Raw genomic sequence first — 25,158 nt, forward strand, 5'->3', positions numbered from 1 at the left:
AGTTGCACTCTTCAGAGGGTGTAATACTTTTTTAGAAACAGAAAATTCATTTTCAAGTGTGCTTATCAAATTGTTTGAAGAATGTCTTTGAGTGCACTGCACTGACATTGAAGATAACTGATTTTTTTCTCCACATGCAGTGGAAAGTTCAAGGCCTTTAATTTGGCATTGTCAAGATTTGATTGGCATGCCGGTAGCACAGTGGTTTGATATAGTGGCGTTGCTGTTGAATGGCAATCATACTGTTATTGCAGGGCATACTATTTGCAGAGGTAGAGCTGTCACGGGCAACAAAGAAAGCAAAAATTTGGGACACAAAAAGTCGCTTTTATTTTGATACATGTGCAATGAACATGCGAATATATCATTACTTACATGAGTAAACGTGATTCGTAATGCAGGATGTATAAACACATGCTTGCCATGCATTCGATATTTTTACGCCTTTAATGATAATTGAATTAGACGGATCTGCAGTTACACGATGCAGCAATGAAAATTGTGTTTTCAAGTGGCCAGCTGTTGTTGTAGTTTGCCGGTTCTTCATTCGCAGCATATGGCAGACTGGATTTGTCCCCTACAGATGACATTGCACCATTTGGCACTTTAGAAAATGGATTTGCACTCATCATGCGCAGTTTGTGAGCACCCACAGGCTGCGTGTCAGTGGGAATATCCCACTCTAATGGGTTTAATTCTGAGGGCTCCCGTTGTACTTGGCGGGTTCTCATCCACTCATACAGAACTCTAGAAAGACAGTGAGCACTTCGGAGAAAAATTTAAATTGGAGCTGTTTTCACACTGATGCACGTATGTGTGGATGATGTAAGTACTGAATAATTTGTGTTTTATTGATCTTGTTTAGAATTTCCACAACATCGCTGGTTAAGCATGGTTTAGCATTTGCACGCATAAACAAGGTCTGGAGCTGCACAGCATAAGCATTTTTAAGCCTTAAGGCTGATGTTCAGAATGCTGACACCATGAACTTGCTTTCATGCCCACTTGAACATTAGTTGATCAGTGTGTTAGTTATGGAAGTTTTTTTCTTTTTTTGCCTCAAGAGTGGAGAAAAAAAAGTTAATGACTTTAAATCTCACTGTTGCAACAATCTCTCTATTTCACAAATGCAATTATATTTCACAAGTGTGACTATATCTTGTTTGCAACACAGCATCTTATTATCTTACAACTGTTATTTTATATCTCACCAATGACTATCTCATAAGTTTGACAATTTACATTTTTTTCATTCTTTGAGTTGTTTGTTTATTCAAGTTTATTTATTAATGAATTTAGCATTTTCCACTAGTTTCAACCAGTTTTGAATGGTTTTGGCAAGTTTTCTTTCTTTCTTTCTTTCTTTCTTTCTTTCTTTCTTTCTTTCTTTCTTTCTTTCTTTCTCATAGCAGTGGTACAAACATTGTGTGTAATGTAAATATTGCCACTATTTTGCTTCTAATAGCACTGGATCCAAGTGAACCTCATTTTGTTAATGCTATATTTATCATAGTCAAATTTTTCTCAACTCAAGCCAATCGGGACTTTACACAGTTTCTCACATAATTAGTGTCTCAAAATTGTGATTTTATTTCAACAATGACTATATCTCACAAATATGTGACTTCAGATCTCACATTTGCAACTTTGTATTTCACAGCGTAATATATCAGATCTGTGATTTTATATCTCAAACATGTGACTTTACAGCGCACAAGTCTGCCTTAAGATCTCACATTTGAAACTTTATATTTCACAACTTGAACTTAGTATCTCACAAACTTGACTTTAAATCTCACAATTGACTTTATCTAACAAACCTAACTTTATATCATGTTTATGAATTAATATCTAACAAATGTGACTTTACATCTCACAATTGCAACTTTGTATCTCACAAATGTGACTGTCTCACAGTTCCAAGTTTCAAATTTATTCCAGGAATACATGGCCTCTCAGCCCATAGTTCCACAAAATCATAATGACATGGCAGATAATCTTTTCTTCATGCCATGATATATATACAATGCCAATCTCCATGCATACCCCAAATCATAAACACTTGACAAATCAATTCAAACATCACCAACAACAACAAGATCACCAAAGTATTTCTTACGGAAATCCTCATACAAGGAACAATCATACAAAAAATGTGTCTCACAGTTGCAACTTTATATCTCATATATGTCACAAATCCAGCTTTATATCTCACAGTGTTACTTTACATTTCATATTGTGATTCTATCTTACAAATTCAACTTTTCCTTACAATGTAACTTTGTATTTTTTCACTTAGATCTGTAAGATTGAAACCACAAGAGCCATTACACTGTAATGAGTAATAATATTACTCTTTCATATTGGATTGCAATTTGTTTTTTTATTACAGCTCTTGGGTCACATCTACAGTATATTAAAGCAAATAGTGTTCCAAGTATTTTTCATGCTGCTTTTCAGGGATTTTCTACCAGCATTGTTGGATTGGCCTTTTAACATATTTTCTTACTTGTTTTTGAAAAAAAAAATCTCATTATTTTATAGCCAGGAAAGAAGTTGCTTCATTTTTTCCCTTGTGTATGTTGCACTCAAATATTCTGCAAGAAACTAGCCATGCCTCAGTGACCATGTCAAATAACGCTTGTTGTCTGCAGATGAGGTTGTCTGAGGTAATGCAGGCTTAGCTCCGCTTCCCAACGGCCACACGCAATGGCTCGGAGAAAAATGAGAAGCCAATGCCTGAAGAGGAAATGGGGGTCAAGGGGAGAAATTAGCTTACACGCGGTGCCAATGTTTCTCAAAGGCGCGTCAAACCGTGGCCATTTTTCAGCTGAATAGCAGACAGGTGTGCGAGACCTCCGCTCAATGCTTTCTGTGCTCGGCCGCCTAAATCACCAACCCAACAAACTCTGCTCATTCCGCCTGAACTTTGATCATTAATAATTCAAAGGTGCTACAACAGCCGCTGCCTGTGTCTGAAGTGCATTTTGCACGGAGGCGATGGAGTCTCATTTTGCCTGACATGATTGGTCTCGGTGGGTTTCTCCATGTGGCAGCCCCCCCTGTGACGCAGTTGGATGGAGCGTCAGCCTGGAAACTCGGCAATGCGAGTGGTTCATAACAGCTTAATAATGTGTCATCGTGTGCCGCTCCTATGAGTCTGACTCTGACTAATTTTTAAACATAGCTAATTCATCATTGCGTGTCCCTTTGCAAAGCCTGTTAAAATCCCTTCACAGGCTTTTGATTCTGACACTGCAACAAACAGAAGAGTTTCGGTGGCAAGATATGAAACTCGTCAATCTGTTTTTCTCTTCTGTGACTGCATACTGCAAGCTGAGAGTCAGTTTGGGAATTAGTGACTTTTAATGTGTAAAAATTTTTTTTACAGTTTTACCTATAATGTGTATAGTTGATGAGAATTTTCATTTACTATATGGTAACTCCCATTATAGCTTGCAGAATGAAAATGAATCTAAAACAACATCCATTTCAAAACATCCATGCAGTCTTGGTGTTTGTAATTTCAAATCAAGCTCAATGAATAGAGATGTGTGTTAATTTACCAGAGAATTCTGTTCAAGCTCTGCTGACAGCTTTTTGTATGGAAAGTGGTGTCTTGGATTTTGGGAAAATTACGTATACAAATATGGTTTATGCTTATGTATATGATTTTTGCCTCAAATTATGTGTGGTTGACATATATGAATATGGTCTATGCTTATGTGTGTGATTTTCATTTTTGAATAACCAAGGTAGTGAGACTTTATGCATATTCTATGTTTTCCATCAACCTGTAATAATATATATGTTATTAAGAAGATTGAGTTTTGGCTCTATAAGATGGCCTTTACAGCAAAACCTTTATGCTCTTTATTAACCACTGTCTGGAATTGAAGCCAAGCTGATATATCTGTCTAACCTCAAGTAGGCAGTTAACAATAGAAAGGGGTTGTGAAACCACCCATATGTATATTTGGCCTAAGTCAACAGTTAGACTTTGGACTATGATAGATTTTGCCTTTTATGGTTAGCGACAGCTTTATGTTAATTGTTATATTTAGACTTTGGTAAGGGTATATAAGATTTGTGCATCCCTCCCGTATCACGCTCTCTTCTCTTTTCTTCTCTTTTGATACTTCAGGCTTCACTCTTCAATACTTGGGGTGCACCTTTTTAACTTTTTATGAAGGTTTTTATTCATTGCAGATTGGTTTGCTTTTTTATGAGAATTTTGTTCCTTTTTAAATTAGAGGTGGTATTTTTAAGAAGATATTATTCATTATTAATACTTGTTACTAATTCAAGATTAATCATTATTTTGTCTAATGGATCTAAATATGTTTGGTTTGCAATCTGAGTGACTTTTACTAAACTGTACTAACAGGTGCATATGCCATTTTGCACATGATTATTAAAATTTCATGTTTCATTTTCAAGTTATGTTTGACAGTTATTATTTTTGAAACTTTAAAATAAATTTACATATTTCTTAACCCACCCGTCTGACTTGGATTGGATTTTTCGCATCAGAAAGTGAACCCAGGGTATCTGAAAATCAGAGAGTGACAAATCTAATTGCAGCAAATTACGCTTTCTTATTCTTTTGACATATTTTTTTCCCCTTGTAATTGTATTTCAAGAGATTCCCTGTTGTACTTAAAGCACATTTAAGATTTCACACATTTGATCATTTTGGCTATTTTGAAGTTGAAATTAAACATTATATTTCTCTTTCTCTGGAGCAGGACTTTTTTTTTTTTTTTTTTTTTGCCATATATTATATTATAAATATATATTAAACCTCTTTTTTTTTCTTTTTTCTGTGTGGCAGTTTGTGTTAAATGTGGACAGACAAATTTGTTCTCACAGGAAAATTGTCACATTGCACCTGAAAGAAACTTTTCTAAAGAAACTACATGCCAAAATAGAATCTGTGTTTATTCATTGAGTTGTTTATCTTTATTCATGTAAGACATTATTCATGAATTCAGTGAATAATTTCACTAGTTTCCACTAGTTTTACAAACATCATGTTTAATGTAAACTTTGCCACTATTTTTCTTCTAATAGCACTGGATCCAAGTGAACCAATGCTATAATGTTGCATGGTCAGATTTTTAACTCGAGCCTCATCCACTTTGCAGCTTATTCGAGCAAAGAACCTTCTGTATTTCGACTGCAAGAGGCCATCTGACCTGCATGACCAATCACAGTTAGTTCATTTTACTGTAAGTTCAGGAATGGATAATTCTGAAACTAAGAGAACAAACAACACAAATGCTCCTTGTAAATGTCATGTGCACATACGAAGCAGTCATGTACTATATGCTAGTTTCTCCCAGCTCCCTCTGCCCTTTGAGTCACCCCGTGCTTGTTTTAATTAGACTTTGAGGAAGCAAAGCTGCTTATTGATTGGTCATTGTTTTCAGGAAAGGTCATACATCTAAATAAGTGTGGATGTGAGAGCCGATGTCAGATCTCAGATTAAGTTTTGATGCTAACAGGGGGAGTAGCCAGGGATGAGTCAGAGGAGAAGTGGAGGCTGATCAATGTGGCGGCACCAAAGCCCATCGTTAAAGGCAGAAATAAATTACTGCATGATTTGAGGTGTTGGAGGCCTCTCAGGGTGAGCCGGGAGACTGGGAGTTTGCAGTCATTTTGTCCTCAGATAGCATTTCACAATGCTCTGGCTAATACATATTGCAGTATCATCCATCCATAGTATAAATAAAAATGAAAATAATAACAAAGCACTATTATTGCTGTTTGTGATCTGCTTTGAATATGAATATACACTATTCAATATATACACTCCATACAGATAGCAGATAGCAGATAGCATTGATTTAAATGTAGTTAAGATTGATTTTCATTGGACAAGAGATTAAACTTTGGATATCACCCAGACACCATTCTTCACTGAGTGTGAAGCGTGTAATATCCAACATAGGCTTATTGTAAGAACATGCATTTGCCGCAAAACCATATCTATAGATACATTTCACTGCGGTTTTAAGCTGAAATGAAAACTAGTGGCAGTAAAACTTTTATTCCTTTTTATTGAAATTATGATTAAAGGGGAAGACTGTTGATTCCCAGTGACATATTTTCATACAGTTTCTTGCACAATACTATGTTCTGATCTCAGAACACTTTTACCATAGTTTACAACTTGCAGACTAGTACATTTGGACTTTTGTGTTACATAACCAGCTCCGTATGTGTGGCTTTTCTTACAGTAAACTTGCTTGTTAACTCACCCGGTGCAGCGTTTCACCTGAAATGCTATCAGGTATGATTCCTATGAAACATGATAAAAGAGCAAATGCATTTTTCTTTTTAATAAAGCATTAATCTTAGTGTCACTTACTGGACATTTCATTTCCAAACTGCCAAGATATGTACAACAACCACATAATAAAACAGTGCCAGACTCACATTATTCTGTTTCAGAAAAAACTGAACAAGCTTTTAGTGCCACTCACTGGACATTTCACTTTGAAAGTGTCGCAAAACTTGCATAAAGCAATGCAATATAATTTTACAGAAATGTCTACACAGGCATGTTTTTCCAGTGAGCCTGAGTTAACATCTGTTCCACTAGAGGCTTCAAAGAGAATTCTGTTTAAGGGACTAAATAATTAAAAAATTAAATAAAATAAAACAGTGGCAGAAAAGGAAGGCTTTTGAAGGTCGTTCTAAAACAGTAATAATTTTTTGCTTTTTTAAATGTATGTATTATTATTTTTGCAATTATTTTTGCTGATGCTGGTTACACAGAAATTATACACCACATCGTTTAGTAATTTTATATTTTTAGTACATATTTTGCAATAGATAAGTCTGAATGATCTGTTAAAAAAACCAAAAACAAAAAAACACCAGTGGCACTTTTGAAAGGCACCAGGTGCCACAGATATTACACCATCTCCCTCCAATTCATTTTTCCTCCCAACTCCCTCTTTCGTTTAGGCATCTGTGAAATGTGCAAATGCGACACCATGTCAGCTAAGCAGAAGAAAGGCTTTGCTTCAAGAGAATTTGGTAACTATCAGACGGAGGCGAAGGTGTTTTCTCAGGTTTGCATTGTAATTATTGTAGTCTCTTTTTGCACCATGGCTCCAGGCACAAAGTGACCTCCGATGAGCGGCCCCAGGATAATTGTGTAGTTATTTTGTGGTAATTAGGGCATTGTAAAATAAAGCGTTATCATTTTTCCTCATAACCTTTCTTTCTGCTCTGCTGAGAAGGTGTGATTGTATCACCATACATCAAATTAAACTGTCCCCATTCTGTCTGTGTCTAGAAAGCCCAGCCAGGAGAGTGAAAGTAGTTTCCTGGCTCGGAAAATATTTTCATGCCTTTTTTTTCCACTTTGAAACCGGATGTGGGTCAAATGCGAGTATGAAACCAAGCAGATGTACTCTTTAAAGTAGAGGTACTAGAAGGAGCAGAAGGGGCTTGTTTACTTTCCCTGCTGCTTGTCTGTGTGCGTGTTTATGTGTAGGCGGGTGAACGTGTGCATGTTCATGTGTGCATTTGCTCTCATCATGTGAGTGGGATATATGTGGGCCAGGCAGAGATACAGCTATAATCTCAAGTGTTGTGTTTTCATCGTTGTCATATTATCGCATTATCTCTGCCGGTTCAGTCTAGCTCTCAAGCACACGCTTACATCCATAAGCGTTATTCTCTTACAGGCTAATTAAGTAAATGCTCCCTTTACAGCTACAACTCCGAATTCAATGAGATTTCATTTAAGCGCTTTAGCAGCACGTTTCTGCCTACCAGGTACGACCGCTGTAGCAAATTGGTTTAAAGAGAAATCATTTGGATTACTTTTATATCTCCATAATTCTCACTGTCTTCTCATAGGCTTTTGTATTCACCAAAGAGATTTAGCATAATGCGGCCTCATTTTACACGCCACAACATTGAGAGGATCAACATTGGAAATACACAAAAAAATGGAATTTAACTTTCACTGGTCAATGGGTAACTACAGCAAGAGAGATATAAATAATACAAATTTTAATGTTAGCAAACAGAACAACGTACAGTAAATGTCTCCTTTCAGGAACTGAAATTTCAGGTTTTGAATGACAAGTCCAGTTACACAAGTGGTTTTGTACCTTAGTTTCAAATTAGGATAATTTTGTGAATTTTATCCTCCAAAACAAAATTGCAGTATCATCAGTTTTGTTTCAGCTATTGGACAAACAAGTGAACTGAATAAAAATTATTTATCTATCTACACACACACACACACACACACACACACACACACATACATTTTTATTTATTTATTTATTTATTTTTGCCTATAGAAATTGAGGTTTAAAAATAAACCTAAAAGTATGTCAATGATCCCCAGTCTGCCATAATATATATGTATATCATATTTCTATCAATCTCTCCCTCTATCCTTATTTGGATTTCTAACTTTCCTAACTATCATTTAACCCAAAACTTTTACACTGTTCTTTTGCTGCCTTGCAAGCATGGGTATTTCCTTCAGGGTATGCAAATCTAGTTTTATAAACAACATTTATTCAAAATGCAATTATAATGAGGAAAAACGTATAAACAAACAGGCAAGAGGAGGAATACTGTGAATGATGGGAGTTCAGATTTTGCAGAAATCTGCTGAGCTTTGGCATAATTGCAGGCCTAGTTATATCTACATATTATATAACCTACATGCACATATATTCATGTAGTTAGTCCTGTGAGAAGTTATGCTGTGTATATATGTGGAGATGTGACCCCTACAGCAGTGTAGGCCTGGTTATCAGCTATCTGTCAGATTAACAGTGGGATCAATGAAGAGCTGCCAGGACAAGCCTGACTAATCCACTGTAGTTTAACTCCGACGGGACGGGAATGAGTGTGGTCACTGAGAGACTCTTTTAAAGCCTTTACTGTAGATATTTTATCTTTACTATTGTGTTGAGGATTCATTTTGTCAGTAAGTGAACATTGCCACAGCAGCATCTACCTTTAGCACAGGCATAATTTACAGCATAGTGTTTCAAATGCAAAATGACATTGCAAGTACAATTGCAAGTGTACATTATTTGTTACATAATTCATTTCTGCAATGAGCAACCCTGCCTGTGTGTGTTGGGTTTTTATGTGAAACATCTGATGGAGATGGCATTATCTGACTGTTTCATTATTTGCTAATGCTTTCACACAGGGCCTTCTCTCTTCCCACTGAGGGAGAAAAACTGAGTGACAAATTTCACAACCCAACTATAGCATTGGGGAATAATGAAGTAGCAACACTACAAACTTGTACATTTTTCAGTAGTGTGACAGATAATTCAAAATAACTCTCTTTTCTATTCTAGGTTATATCTGCCGTTACAAATTTTGGGATCAGTAGTTTTTTCTTCTTCTTAATACATTCAGCAAGGGCATATTAAATTGAACAAAAGTGACAGTAAAGATATAAGATTTTACAAAAGATGTATATTTAAAATAAATGGTGTTGAGTAAAACCTGAAAAAAAGTATCACAGTTTCCAATCAGCTTTGTCATTGTTAGGAATAAAGTAGTCAACATTTGAAGTGGATCAAAAAGGTTCATCAAAGTTGTCCTAAGACCTAAGTTTTAGGTTTTAGGACAACTTTGATGAAAGGTTTTGATCCACTTCAAATGTTGACTAGTGTACATTTAAAATGTATTTAAATAGAAAACAGTTATTTTAAAATGTAATAACGTGTTTCACAACATTGCTGTTTTTACTGTACTTTTAATCAAATAAATGCAGCGTTGGTGAACATGAGAGAGTTCATTCAAAACAAAAAAAATCAGACTCCATATGTTTGCATGATAATGTAAATAAAGATGCATTTTTAATATGTATTGTAATTTTGATGTTTATTTAGTTGTCACCCTAATTGACTTTTTTTTTTCAAAATAAAATACAGCTTGTCAATAAGAAACAATTTTATTAATTAAAAGATATTCTATATTTATACAATATTTAGATTTGTTTATTTTATATTTAAAGTAGCTTTTTATTATTAGTTTGTAATGTACCTAACTCTCCTACAGGGGGAAAAATGCTTAAATGAGTTGGTTTAAGATGGTCTAGCTGATCTTCCAGCATGACCAGTTGACAACTGACCAAAAGCTTTCAAGGACCAGCAACACTTAGAAACCAGCTAATCAGCTTTGATTTATTAATTTTTTTATTTGGGAATAGTATAACTGGTTTAAATGATGAGTAAGTGTCTAAACACATGCAGCCTGAAAAGCCGACCTTGAGGTTATTATTTCTGCATTTTTCTTGTGAGTTCAGATGTCTTTCATTTGAAAGGCAGCTCTCCTCATGTGATGTGATGAAACTGGGATTGTAAACGTTAAGAGGACTCAGACTGATGTGTGCATCTCCATTTTGTAGTGTCTCAGCTGTGAGAGGGCTTTGTTTGGTCTTGGAACCATGACAGTTTTCACATCACTCTCTCTCTCAAGTGCTTCTCTGTCATGCTGCTCTCTCTCTCCGTCTCACTGCCACTGTCATTCCTCCCTCTCGTTCTCTTTTTACTCTGGTTACTCTTGACAGAGCTGCTTATGGTCAGTTAAAGAATGAATGAAAAATTTATTTTTTTCTAGTGGTCGACCGATATATCGGCCGATATTTGGCATTTTTCAAATATGGGATGCCGATAAGTCTTTCTGTTTGGCCGATGCATTCGAGGCGGAACTTTTATTTTGACGGTGCTGAGAACAGCGGCACCTGAGCACACAGCGCTCACATTCTCTCTCTTGTTCGCCATCGTCGTTAACAGTTCTGTCTAATACGGATAGAAGTCTGTCTAATAATCAGATAGAACTGTTAAACAAAGGGATTAAAATATATACAAAAAAGTAATGTAACTTTGCTTTTATATTATTAGTAACAGAAAGGCAAACATTATAATACTTTCTCGTATACCGTCAGCATTCAGAAAATACGCAAGTATATCATTTAACCAAATCTTTAAATGGCTAATGAACATTTAATTTCACAAACCTTGCAAACTTAGTCGAATCCAGTAGTGAGATCTTGTGAAGTGTGCATTTGTATCCTGCATGATCTCATGTGTTATGCGTGATGGTTGGCCCCTGCGAATTGAATGCTTTAAACATTAAATTCGTGATTTCAAATTATGCTACGCTTTATGCATTTGCCCATTGTCATATTCATGTCATTTTCACTGTGTGCTGTATGTAAAATGAGTGTTACCTTGGCTTTATTTGAAAAAATATGAGGTTACACTTTATTTTGATAGTCCACTTTAGACATTTTGCTAACTATAAGTAACTTTGTAACTACATGTCATCTACATGTCAACTAATTCTCATTAATTTGCAACTACATGTCTACTAACTCTCATAGTAGACTGTTAGGTTAGGTTTAGGGTTAGTAGAATAAGTTGACATATACTTGCAAAGTTTCTCATGGTCAGTATGTTGTGGACCCATCAAAATAAAGTGTTAGAAGATATTAAGCAGACAGTCTACTAATACTCTAATGACTGCTAGTTGACATGTAGTTGCAAAGTTACTTACTGTTAGTAGAATGTCTAAAGTGGACTATCAAAATAAAGTGTTACCAAATATGATTCCCAATGCACACAAACTTCCCAGAATACTGAGTGCTCTGTCGGTTACAGTGTTTACTTCCTTTTTAATTATATTTTTAATTAAATATTTAGTTATTTGTGAAAAATACTTTGTCATCTAAAGTATGTTTATTTTACAAATACATTTTTAAATAAATTTTCAAATTATTTCAAATTTCTTAAAGCTGCAGTCCGTAAGTTTTGCCTCTTTGTCGCCATCTTCATTTGAAAACCTGTAATTGCAGCAGTGTTCGGAATTATCTTGTTTGCGTGGGCTGTGTTCCGGCACGGCTTCAGCGCGCATGAATCTAATGTTTCGAGGTGAATGTGTAGCTGTCAGTCACCACAACGGTGTGGATGTTTAACCCCCTGGGGTCAAAGCCCACACCAGTGCGGTCTGTCTCGTATTTTCTTTATGACTACGAAAAGAGCTAAAAATATCGTACAGATAAGAATAAGGTATCGTTTGAAACTGCAAAGGGTCTGCTTTTATTTGTGTATAGTCATAATAACAACAAAACAATGTGCTTTTAAAAAATAAAGAAAATAAACAGGGTGCGTTTCTCTGCTGTCTCTGTCACCTCTCTTCACAGACACGTAAATAAAACAACATGAATCTCCTCAAATACTCGGCCCAAATACATGAGAAATATATGTATAGAAAGCTTGAAATCCCAGGTGAAAAACAAGTGCACTTCCATATTGTACTATTTTCACGCACTGATATTGTACTTAATATACTAAAAATGATCCTTTAGTACTTCTTAAGATAAACTTAAGATCATCTAAGTGTACTCAACTGTGCGTACAGTTTTGAGACACCATGAATATGAACTAAAATGCACTTTTAACATATTATCTTTGTATTTAAAAAATGTATTTAGTAGTACACTGGAACCCATCTTTCATTCACTAGTACACTCAAGTGTTAAAAATCGTGTACACTCACGATTTTTATCGTGCTAATATAATTTAATTTCATTCACATGTGTTTCATAAACACATAATCATTTCTGGATTACAATTCACCATCAAAATTATACATTTAATTATTCTAGCTACTGTGAGAAAAGGCTATAAATGATCCGCCACCTGCAGGATCCTCACATGCGATAACCTACTAGCCGGGACAACTTCATGTTTACAGATGTGACGTAATGAAGCAGTGCCATGCTCGAATTTGCCACGAAAACCTACCCACACCACTCAAATTATAAAACATTATTATAAGCTTACCATTGTGAATCGGGCTAAAATAAGGTGATAGTTTTGAACACTGGCTGGTTATGTACTTGCTCAAATATTGATTTCGGATCATTTTTAACCAAAAAAAGTTACGGACGGCAGCTTTAAATATTAATTAAAATAAATACAATTATATCGGCTTTATATTGGCCACACTGCTTTCCAAGATATCGGCATCGGCTGTCAAAAAACCAATTTCGGTCAACCACTAATTCTTTCTATACATTGAAAGTCAGTGGGGTCCAAAACAACATTAGACCACATTGACACTGACCTTTTTTCAAAATATATTTATTTGTATGTGTTCCACTGAAAAAAGAAAGTTTATTGGAAATACATCGGCTTTATCACGCATGATAAAATAAACACAGATAATTAGTAATCTATGTAATGCATCATAATTTGCGTTGTCTGTTTGTGCATTGATGTGCAGAAGGTTGCACACTGTAAATAAATGTTTAATGATTATACAGCATGTAAACGTAGAATAAACAGAATTCAGATTTTCTTTCTGTGAAATTAGACATTTGCTAATTTGCTCTAGCGTTACACCAGCGACTGTGGCATCCCTCCCTCGAGTCACATACTAACTAGTTCATATTCCCTGTCCCAAACCAGTGTTATCAAGCCATGCTCATGTGTTTCAAGCACAATCAACCTCTTCTCCATCTTATTAAACCAGTCACATAGTCGATGAAGCTTGAAAAGAACACGTATTCCCTGGATGCATCGCTGCCCTCTTATCTTTCCATTACAAACTCACACATGTGACTTATGGGGCCGAGGGGACGGCGTCATACTTCCCCGTCGCGCCAGCGAGAAGAGAGAGAGAGAGAGAGAACGAAGGAGGGGGCAGCAGAAGCTGGGAGGCCTTGGTGATAAATCATTATTTATTTCTATCTGACAGAATTAACACTGATGAACGCACAGAGCTTGACTTGTTTTTGGCTGCGCTGATTTATGGCCCAAATTTGCCAAAGATTTTTGGGGGTGGCTGGATGATTTCTTCCTGGTGAAATCTGTTGACAAGAGCAATTCATTACATTACACTGTACACGCAGGTGAAGCTAATATTTTACACATCAATGAGAACTTTGTGGCATGTATAAGATATATTTTTGGCGTTTATTGGCTTTTTTTTAGGCAGCGGCTATTTGCACTAAGTGTAAATAGCGATAGATGCTATTTACACTAAGTGCAAATTGCAATAGATGCTATTTACGCTGTGTTCAAATAGCAAGATTTCAAATAGTGGCAATTATCTGCACCTCAATATTGTAGTACATTATAAAACAGTATGCAATAATAACGTATTTAGTGTAAATTATAGTTTTAATTAAAATTATTAATTGGGACAATAAAGCCCTCCCTACACCTACCCTAACCCTACCCAATACTCTTATTTTCAACTTTTTGATTATTTCCTTCATTTTTACTCAAAATAAATTCCTTTCTGATGCAATATGATATTTGAAAAGAGAGAAAAAAAGTTCGGCAAAAGGCGGGCTCGAACTCGGGTCAATCGCGTCAAAAATCATGCATCTTACCATCTGCGCCACTGAAACTGATGTTGACTTAGTGTCTTTTTTTTAGTGTTGACTAACTCAATCACACGTTAGTGGGTGGAGTTAGTGTAAATGGGGGGTGACAGGACTGGGAAAAGTCCGCAAGGCGGGACTCGAACTTGGGACGCTCAAAGCGCAACGACTTTATATGTCAGATGCCCACAAGGTTATTGGCGCCAACAGGTGCTGTTAGTTTCTAAGCAGAGAATATTTTTGTCAAATGAAGGTTAATTTAGATCACATAGTAAAACTAACCCACTGTAGTAAAGCTAACATTTATTATTATTATTTATTAGTTTATTTACTAAAACTACTTTAGTTGGTCAAATGGAGCAATCTGCAGACATATTTTCAAATAACGACCACTAAACTGTATAATTGACTGTTGTTCTTGAATCCCCTACATTGTGCTGGTTTCATGTTTCTCATAACATTTCAGGATCTATTTCTTCTCAAAAAAAAAATAATTATTAAAAATAATAAGAATCCATCCTCTTCTATGCGTACTAGACACTTTTCACACACACTGCTGTGTGTATACAATCCCACAAAAGATTGATAATATACGTATGTTTACATGCTCATGCACTACAAATCATCTTGCACTGTTCCCCAGCCAGCTGCTTGACTCACAATGTTTCTCTTTGCACATGTACAGTATTTATCTGAAGCATTTGTATAGTTTGTATTAGTCTATGTATTGGTAAATCTTTTTATATATATGTATATAGTATATTTATAGTCAAAATCTATCAGTAGGATAGTTGTGTGTAGGTTTATACTGTTTTTACTTCATTGTTGTATGCCTGTATTTATGTAGCGCCGTGGTCCTGTGAGTGTGAGGCACGACACAAACAGTTATGAGGCATAACTGTTTGAATTTTCATTTTTCTTAGCTTCCAACATATGCAGTGATAGAACAAAAAAAGAAAAATCAGTTAGTTAACAACATTTTTTCAGATAGTGTACAAATGCAACAGTTGGCCTTGGCAGGTAACATTATTTTGCACATTGTTCACATAAAACAAAGTCAAGTGCAGTAAATCATACAAACTATTCTGAATTATTTTTAATGTGACATCCATGAAACAGAAGCTTCTTTAGGGGATTGTCAACATTTTCAGGTTACTGGGAGCCTGTGAGATGTAAAAATATTACAGGAAACTTCACAGAGCATAGGTGGGCTTGTATAATAAACTGTAAAGGCTTCAAAGTCAAAGTGTGTGACTGTATATTTTTAATAAGTAATTCATTTTTTATGCAATGGAAAATAAAATATCCCTATTACCTAACAGTTCTCAGTGATTTAACACGAAGAAAAGGTTTGAGTGGTCCCTGTGGCAGCCTCAGGCTCTGGAAACTACAAAAAGTGACTTTGGGCCACAATCAGATCTTATTTCTTTTTATGTTTATGCATAAAAAAATCATGATTTTCATAATCACTGCCTTCCTAAAAACACTTTCAAGGAGAATAAAAGAAAATGCATAATAACTATCACTACTTGGGTCTCTGAGGGTTGAAGAAGATCAACAGAAAATAGAGTATCGAATAGATGTATGTGCCAACCAATAGATTTGGTCAGAGGAGCTTCACTCCCATCTTAACTTCACCATTACTCCACTAAGAGCCAAACGTTCAATGCAGGACGACACCCAAGAGAGCAGATCCATCCATTGTAAAAACGACATCCCACCGAGTCGTAATGGCCTCTTCCCTCTCAAGGGACCACATAACTAGGCAGTAATTGATTGGCAGTTAGAAACCAAATCTCTGTTTTAATTAGTGTGGCTTGACTTTGACTGGCTTAATGAAGATGCGTTCGTACATAAATCATGCATAGCGAGTTATTTGTTTGGCGGCACGTGTTGAAGTGTGCAAGAAGCAGAAAGAGAGTAAAAAGAGAGAAAGGTCATGCAGGAGTGGAGGGCCGACGATGATCGGTTTCACTGAACTGTGTAACCATGGTGACCCGCTGCCTACCGGGGCATGATTGGAGGATTTAGACACTCTGCTTGAGAGATGACGGCAAAATACAGACGACGTTCACTCAACAGCCGGGGTTCAAGTGCTGTTTTCTTTCAGTCCACAGGCATTGCAAAAATAAATTCAAAGATTCATTGATATGCAGCTCAAACATTTAGACCTGTACAGACATTTGTGCATTCATTTCTATTTTTCCTTTCTTTGAAAACAAGCTTTTTTTTTTTCCAATAATGAAATCTTGGTCATCATCTGCTCTCTCCAGTGTCACTCAAATATGTCTTTTTATAAGGTTTTATTCCAGTGGAACTGAGTTATACAAAGAATAATGATAATACTTTTGATGTGGTTTTTATGATGTCAGAAATCTTATAGAAATATTTTGTAAAAGTCCTTACTATCAGTTTTGTTTTAGAAATTTAACATATCCTTGCTGAATAAAAATATTAATTTCTTTCAAAAATGAAAAAAAGAAGAAAATAAGAAAAAAAAAACATACTGACCCCAAACTTTTAAATCACAGATTTAAAAAATAAAATAAAAAAAACAACAAAAAGACATTTAGCTGCACAACTGTTTCCAACATTGATATTAAATCATTATATCATAGAATTATTTCTGAAAGATCATGGTGTGCTAAAGACTCTAGTAATGGTTGATGAAAGGAATAAATTGTGTTTTAAAATATAGTAATATAGAAAACCATTATTTTAAGTTGTAATAATATTTCACAATATTACTATTTTTCTGTTTTTTTTTTTTTTTTGTTTTTTTTGATCAAATGCATGCAGCCTTGATGAGCATAAAATACTTCTTTAAAAAAAAAAAATAATAATAAAAAATCATTAAACAGCTTACTTATAGTAGTGTATGTAAAAAATTTGAAAACTTTCAGAATTTTCATTTTCTGGTGTACTGTCTCTTTAAATTTGGACCTCGCTTGCAGATTATTTTCTTTCTTTCTTGCTCTCTCATCCAAATGTCAGACCTCTCTGCCTTCTAGCTATCCTAGAGCCCAGGTCAGATTGAACGGGGTAAGGCCAGATAAAGCACTGCTAGTGTTTTTAACAATAGTCTTCAACAAAATGACAATAGAAAGGGAAAATATCATTTCTGTGAAGTCACCGCAGGTCTTTGGACAGTTTTTGAGAATGGATGCCATCTCTCGCTCCCAGCCTCGTTTGTGGTTCTTTGAAACCTGTTTATTGGAAAAGGCTTGTATATCTTGCTGTTCGCAGCATGTAATGAAAAGTCCTTGTGACATCCTCATTTTCCCTGTTATAAACATTACGACTTCCTGTAATTAGCTTAGTCATTGCTTTACAATCTGAAGTAATTATCATTTGAATTTCTATTAAGGAGGTAGTCCATTTAGGGACAATTGTGAAACGCAATTAGGTATGTTGACAAACAGTAATGACGGTCAGCGGCTTATTACGAAATCATTAGCACACTGAAATCTCATTATATGTGTAATGTCATTCCATAATGTGTTTATTAGTTGATGAAGAAGCCCAGAATGCCTGCAGCGGAGTGTTAAAGCACACGCTCACATGATGATACAATGCAGCTTTTGCAGCTCAGTCATTGGCCTAGCTAGCTTCACGTCGCAATACCGGAAAGATTGAATGACCCGTTTTAAGGCACAAAGCCACTGACCCACTTCAATGTATTTCGTTGGTGCCTCAGAGTCTGGAAATTTTCTTGTTCCATTTCACTTCCATGCATGGATCCCCTGTTTTGAGTCAACACACTTTAAAAGCATGCCACAGCATACCAGTTAGCTGACTACCTTATTTCCCCCCCTAATTTTTGTTTTCCTGTAATGTTTAAGAGTATGAATTAGTGATTGTTGTCATTTGAGAAATTTATTTTTACATTTCAACATTGTTGCCAGATTGCAAAATTAAGCTAAAGTCCAGACAGAAAATGTATCCTTTTACCAGAGAAGTTCTGATTCGAGGATTTGAACTCTTGATATCTGGCAACCGCAAACATGAAAGCTTGCGTAGTTGCGGCATGTACAGCAGTCCGCAAAAAAATTTAATTTCCTTTTTGTCGACGGTAATAAAAATGATTTTTGTGTAGTATTTATTTTTTTAAGATACATTTTAGTCTCGTCTTTTATCCTCAACGATATTGCATGTTGATATAGTCACAGACAGTGTTGGGCAGTAGCGTCGCTACAAGTAGTGACGCTAGTAGTTTAACTACATTTCTCAGTAGCGTGGTGGTAGCGTCACTGCTTTCTGAATCAAATAGCTTTTCAGTAGCGAAGCTCTATTTTTCAAATAAAAATATCAAAGCTCAAATCAGAAATATTACTGCTACAGATCACTGATCCTGGATCAGAAAGTGACGCCACCGCCACTAAAGCTCGTAACGCCACTGGCTCCTCAAACTGTCAGTCAAACCTCATTATTCCTCCTGTCTCTCTCGTCAATCTCAGCTTGTTTGCTGTCTGAAAGTAAATAAAGAACTGTCGATTGAATAAGTACAGCGTTTTCTTTACCCAAGAAATACTATATTTATTTATTTATTTTTATGGTGAAAAATGGTGAAAAAAAAAGAAAAAAAAAAGAAACACTATATTTATAAAGGCTAATGTTTTTTTTTTTAAGGAGCAGAGAAGAGTGTCAAGTCACAGCCAAATAGCTCGGGCGAAGCGAATCTTTTATGATATGATATTTTGGCGAAATAACAGAAAAAACTGAGTGCCCACATAGCGACAGAAAACTGTATAACCTGCAAGTTCATGAAAACGTAAATGCGGTGCACGTACTGCCTCTGATGTGGCGGTAATGATGGGGAAAACATTTGCTGGTCAAAAACTTAATATTTGAACTTGATTTTGGTGAAATGTTAATAATACAATGACACATGCAACGATGCAAATAAACATAGCCTATCTGTATAGGCCTATACATTTATATGGTAACACTATACAATAAGATTTCATTATATTAACTAACGTGAGCGAACAATGCATTTATTACAGTATTTATTAATCTTTGTTAATGTTAAGAAAATGCAGTCATTCATTGGTAGTTCACGTTAGTTCACAGTGCATTAACTAATGTTAACAAACACAACTTGATTTTGATAGGCTAATGCATTAGTAAATGTTGAAATTACCATTAAGATTAATAAATGCTGCAGAAGTATTGTTCATTCTTAGTTCATGTTAACTACACTAGTTAACTAATGAACCTTACTGTTAAGTGTTACCCTTTGCATAAATGTATCTGTATACAATAAAGCCACAATACCAACTACCAATAGGAGGTTTCTGGCCAACAGCAAACATTTATTTTGCCTATGTATGTCACAATATGAGGTAAATCCGGCCCTGTACATGATACTGATTTTTGTTGACAAATTGGTTTGGAACAGTTGTTGATTAAACAATTAACCTGAATTATTATGCCTGTCTATCTGCTTGACTGACAGTTTAATTGATCACTGAGAGAGCATTGACTTGGTATGATGTTGATTCAATATAAAAATGATTTTTTTTTAAAAATAGCTTAGATGTAGTAAACTACTTTTGCCATGTTGCTGTAGCTTAGCTTGCTACATTTCCCAGGGCTGTAGCTTTAGTGTAGTGAAGCTTAATTTAATGAAGAGTAACTGTTAGCTTAGCTCACTACATTTTCCAAGTAGCTTTCCCAACACTGGTCACAGATCTATCTATCATCCATCCATCCATCCATCCATCTATATACAGTAGTTTGTGTATGTGTATATAATTACGTTTTTTATGTCTTTGAAATAAGTCTCTAATGCTCACAAAAGTTACATTTATTTGATAAATACAATAAATTAACTGTATAAAATACAGTAAAACACAATTTAACATATTTTTTTCTATTTTAATATATTTTAAAATGTAATTTATTCCAGTCATGATAATTATTATTACCAATGTTAAATTTGTATTTTTAGATTTGTAAAATAGATATGTGCATTGTAATTCCAATATGGTCTGTGCATGCTCTGAATATGGTAAAAATAAATAAATAAATAAATAATGTTGAATGTATACAGATTGGTCAAGTGCTAAATCAACCTTTTCAATGATGAAATCTTTATGAAAACCGAGACTGAAAATTCATTGTGTCTGGGAAAATAAAATCAATTTTTCCTCATCCGTTCTCTGAAAGAACATGAGAACAGGAAGAACAGGAAAAGGGGGGAAAGTAATGTTAAACAGATGAGTCAGCTTAATTCACTTATGTGCGGATATTTAATAATACAAGCTTAATAAAGTCAAACATCTCCTAAATAAAGCCTTATCTTAATGTTGTCCTGTCTGCTTCAGTGGCCTGATCTGTATAAACTACTTTACTTTCCGACTGTAACATGAGATGGAGTCTTTCCCTTGATCCTAATCTCCTAAATTCAGTTATTGGAGAATTTCTCACTCATTTCTTTTTCCTCTGGCTGACTGTACGCCGACAGCACAGACCAGTTTATTTATTCTTTTCTGTTTACACTGTCGTTCTCCTTTACATTCTAATAATCTTCTGCTCTGTTCAGGAAGACAGTCTCATGACAGCAGCAGGATTATTACTCAGTGCTGGATGTAATTGCTATGGGCCCGGTGTTTGCTTTCTGTCTCTAAAGTAAACATTATAAATCATTGCTGTTCACCGTGGCTATCTACACTAACCCCATCGCCGTTTGAAAATCAAACTGACCGCTCTAATAGCTAAATATAAATGAAAACTACATGAGAATAAATAAAACGTTGCATCGCTTGAAGTGTTACTATTAGAGCTGTTCTGTATGTTTATACTCTTTTTTTTTTCCAGTTCGCAGCTACAGAAAGCAAAACAACTGCGGCTTTGTTGTAGGATAAGAGAATTCCCTTTGTGTGAATAGAAACTTATTCTGTAAAACTAAAAGCATCACAGTGAACGTAAACAGTACAACAGGGTCAAACGTATAACCGCAGTTGATTCAGTAAAAGTGTTGCCTGTGGAAAAATTGGAAGAAAATCCTTTTGGTTGCACTTTATCATTGATAACAGTTTATGAAGTGAGAAAGGGCTAAACACTATGACCTTCACTTGTGATTTTCAGTTTATTGAATATTTTTTTCGTGTTGCTTTTGAAAATGTATAGCACATCCTATAGAAAACTAACCTGTAATACAAGAAAAGTTGCTGGGAGTGTGATGTTTCAAACATCTAAATTGCTCTGATTAGTTCTGGCTGAACATTTCTTCTTTTCTCTGTCCAAGGCTTTTGTGATAATAAGAAATAACACTTTTATTAGTTACCTCGTTATTATATCCAAAGATATTTTGGCAGTGCATATCACTTGGCAATGATTCACAAGTTCAGATGTTTGAACACCTGGGCCTGTTGATCATATTCCAAATAATAAAGAAACTAGATTTTTGCTTCTGTAGAACATAAAAGAAGATATTTTGGAGAATGTCAGTGGGGTCCAAAACAACACAAAAATAAAAATGTACCCATCCTCAGTCCATCCAAGATGTAGAGGAGTCACTTCTTCATCAGAACAGGTTTTGAGAAATGTATCATTACATCACATCCTCATCAATGGATCATATTCAGTGAATGGGTGCCGTCAGAATGAGAGTTCAAACAGCTGATAAAACATCACAATAATCCACAAATCAATCAGCGCCTTGTGAAGTGAAAGGCTACATGTTTGTAATAAGCAAATCCATCCATCCATCCATTTATTATTTTTTTTTGGTGAACTATTCATTTAATTTTCATTGTATAGACCACCATTCTTCAAAATATCTTCCACTGAAGAAAAAAAGTCAGGTTTGGAACAACATGAGGGTGAGTAAATGATAACAGTTTAATTTTGAAGTACTTTCCCATAAAACTGCTACACTGAGTAGAAATCAGCTGCATCATTACAGTCCACACTCAAATCCAGTTTATAATATTTAGTCCCTTGTCAAATGGACAGAGTCTTATAAAAATAGTTGTATTCAAAATTAGGGGATGTAATTTTCAGGCTTTGGCTCAGAAAGGCCGTCGCATGTTGAGCGTAATCTGGGGTGAACTATCCTCTCAATGATTGCTCAAACTTTTTAAGCATTACGAGGCTGAGTCATATAAGGAGATATGCATAATTACCAACCTCTCGCACAATCCCCAAGGCCATGTTATTAGAAACAAAATAACAACCTAAGTCCACTCCTCAACCTTTTCACTAAATGAAGGACTGAGGCTGTATTAATGAGATGGCATAATGTGGAGTTTGTGCTGTGAGTGGCATTTGCACTAACTGCCTGTCTGAACCTGAGGGTGAAACTTTATTTCACTCTCTCTGAGGAATAACCGAATCATTTCTCTGCGTGATAATAGAGTCGGAGATGCAGGTGGGTTTTGTGAAATTATGGACTTAAGCAGAGAACAACAACGAAGGGTCAGTCCAGGTCAGCCAAGTGTAACATTTGTCTTACTGACATTTCACCAACCTTGTTCTGTCTTCAGATTGAGATAATAGTGAATAAATTTGATTTATTTTAGAGTGATCACAGCAGAATAAGACGTGGATTCCAGAACACTCTCTGGATGTACTTGGTATCAGTGTGGATTAAATTAAGCAAGAATGCTTGTGGTGTTGTTATGATACTACTATGATGCTTCAGCCTCTGTACTGAGTCTGTTACGGTTAAATGAAAGTGACACGGAATGGTTGTGACACTTTAATGGGGTATAACTGATCTAATTAGAAGTACTGTCTCCTAAAACACTAAAGAGCAGCAAACGGCACTACAATACTTTCATTAACACCTGTTTGATGCAATGCACTGCGAAACCTTTCTTGATTGGTTGTGTTGTGTAATTTAAACATTGATGCGCATTTATGTTGCTCGTTGAAATCTATTTTGAGACTCATGAGAGAATTAATGTTTTTCAATTTAGATTTTTAATAAAATGTATTGTATAAATATAAAAAGCTAGTTAATAGTTAATAGCTAGAATTGGTCCTTATACTAAAGTGTTACCATCTTGTGTCATACTGCATAAAAATATTACATATCAAAAAGTATTTGTGAGAGGTAACAGATGTTGCCTGTATCAAACATGCCTCTCTATATCTCCACCATATCACTGTATTTGTATAATGAGTAATTGTATAATGACTTTATATATGTTAAAGTCTGTGTAAAGAGAAGTTTCTAAACACATTATAAATGTTAGAAATGTATTGCCGAAACACATTACAAAGACTCTGAAGTATGTAGTACTGAATTGTGGAGTTAAACCGTTAAAATAGTTTTTCACCAATTCTGTGTTCAGGATTTTTTGGGCGGGGCTAAAACGGTGGCTCGATGACGCAATGGAGGCACCGAGCATGGCCCTAACACTATAATAACTACTGCGTATTAGCGTCAGCAGTTCTCCTTCTCAATCTCAAGTTACTGTTACGTTCGTTACTACAGTCTACATTTTGCTAGCTAGCTATGCCTTCCTTATGCAAATGCATATTACCTGGACAGTTGAGCGAGACGGCCGCTTTCCCGCGAGTGGGCGTGGTTTCTGCGCCGACAGTGGACACGCCCCCAGCATTTGAGAGCAGAGAGTCCTGCTTGTTTTTCAAAGATTATGATAATTAATTTGGCTGGGTGGTTAATAACACATTTTTCTGTTGTGTGACAAACTCAGAACACATATTTTAATATCGCTTTACACTGACTTTAATAATAATTTTAACCTTATGTGTGTTGACACAGGTAATAGAATCATTACTGAGGGCGAATATGTGGAAATGACTGGAATCACCAAAGACATGTCCGGCTCGTACGACTGCATCACGTCAAACGACATCTCGCCTCCAGACGTGAGGACTGTTCAGGTTACCGTAAACTGTGAGTACCTCATTCATTTAAAACCAATTTCCATTTCTCATGTGCTTTTATGAATTTCTCAATTACCTACGATTCATTTCACAGATCCACCTGTCATTTCGCGAGCTCGGAGCACAGGAACGGCTGTCGGCCAGAAAGGAGTTTTGTGGTGCGAGGCGTCTGCCGTTCCTCTGGCGGATTTTCAGTGGTATAAGGGGGAGCGCAGGTAGGGATAGCAGTTATTTGTTTATAATTCTTTGTTCAGACTAGCTATGGGACAAGTTTTGGGAATTCTGTTGGTCTAACATGCATTTAATTCACATTTCTTATTATTTATGACTTGAAACATCTCATAAACTGAAAAATATGTAGTTGCTTTTTTACAGTGTGCTACTTTTGAACAACAGTAAAATTAGAAAGGACATTGTTTAGGCCGAGAGAAGAAGAGAAATAAGATTCAAAGCCAGATCTCCCCAGCCTCGACAAATGTTAAGCAATGGTTTGGACAGAGCCAGTTAATTCAAAATATGAATATACGTCTATTTATTAGACAGTTGCGTCACATGCAGTTTTGCGCGTGAGCGGTGTTAATTTGTGCCGTCAGCCGTCCACTTATGTAGATTTAGTTTACACTGCTAACTTGACCTCAAATCTTCCAGACTCTTGAACGGACTCAACGGGGTCAAGATCGAAAACAAGGGGAAACAGTCCATGCTAACGTTCTTTAACGTCTCGGAAGAGGATTATGGGAACTACACCTGCGTGGCCATGAACACGCTGGGAATAACAAACGCCAGCATCATTTTGTACGGTACGAGGCCCCTTCTAATAAGTAAATGCATGTTAATTTATGCATAAAATCCATGTCAAGTGTAACTCGGCGTAGTCAACGAGCATCTCAATG

General features: G+C 35.7%; 1 protein-coding gene across 3 annotated transcripts in view; it reads left to right on the plus strand.

Annotated features, from left to right (window-relative positions):
• Positions 1 to 25,158, plus strand: part of opcml (opioid binding protein/cell adhesion molecule-like) — a 153,247-nt gene that overhangs the window by 123,343 nt on the left and 4,746 nt on the right. For all 3 annotated transcript variants that reach the window (XM_058790260.1, XM_058790259.1, XM_058790261.1), the window contains 3 exons: positions 24,141 to 24,275; positions 24,360 to 24,480; positions 24,914 to 25,065. In XM_058790260.1, the coding sequence (XP_058646243.1) occupies positions 24,141 to 24,275; positions 24,360 to 24,480; positions 24,914 to 25,065 (408 nt within the window). The remainder of the gene's footprint in view (positions 1 to 24,140; positions 24,276 to 24,359; positions 24,481 to 24,913; positions 25,066 to 25,158) is intronic.

Source organism: Onychostoma macrolepis, chromosome 10 (assembly GCF_012432095.1).
Source record: "Onychostoma macrolepis isolate SWU-2019 chromosome 10, ASM1243209v1, whole genome shotgun sequence".
NCBI classification, from domain to species: Eukaryota; Metazoa; Chordata; class Actinopteri; order Cypriniformes; family Cyprinidae; genus Onychostoma; species Onychostoma macrolepis.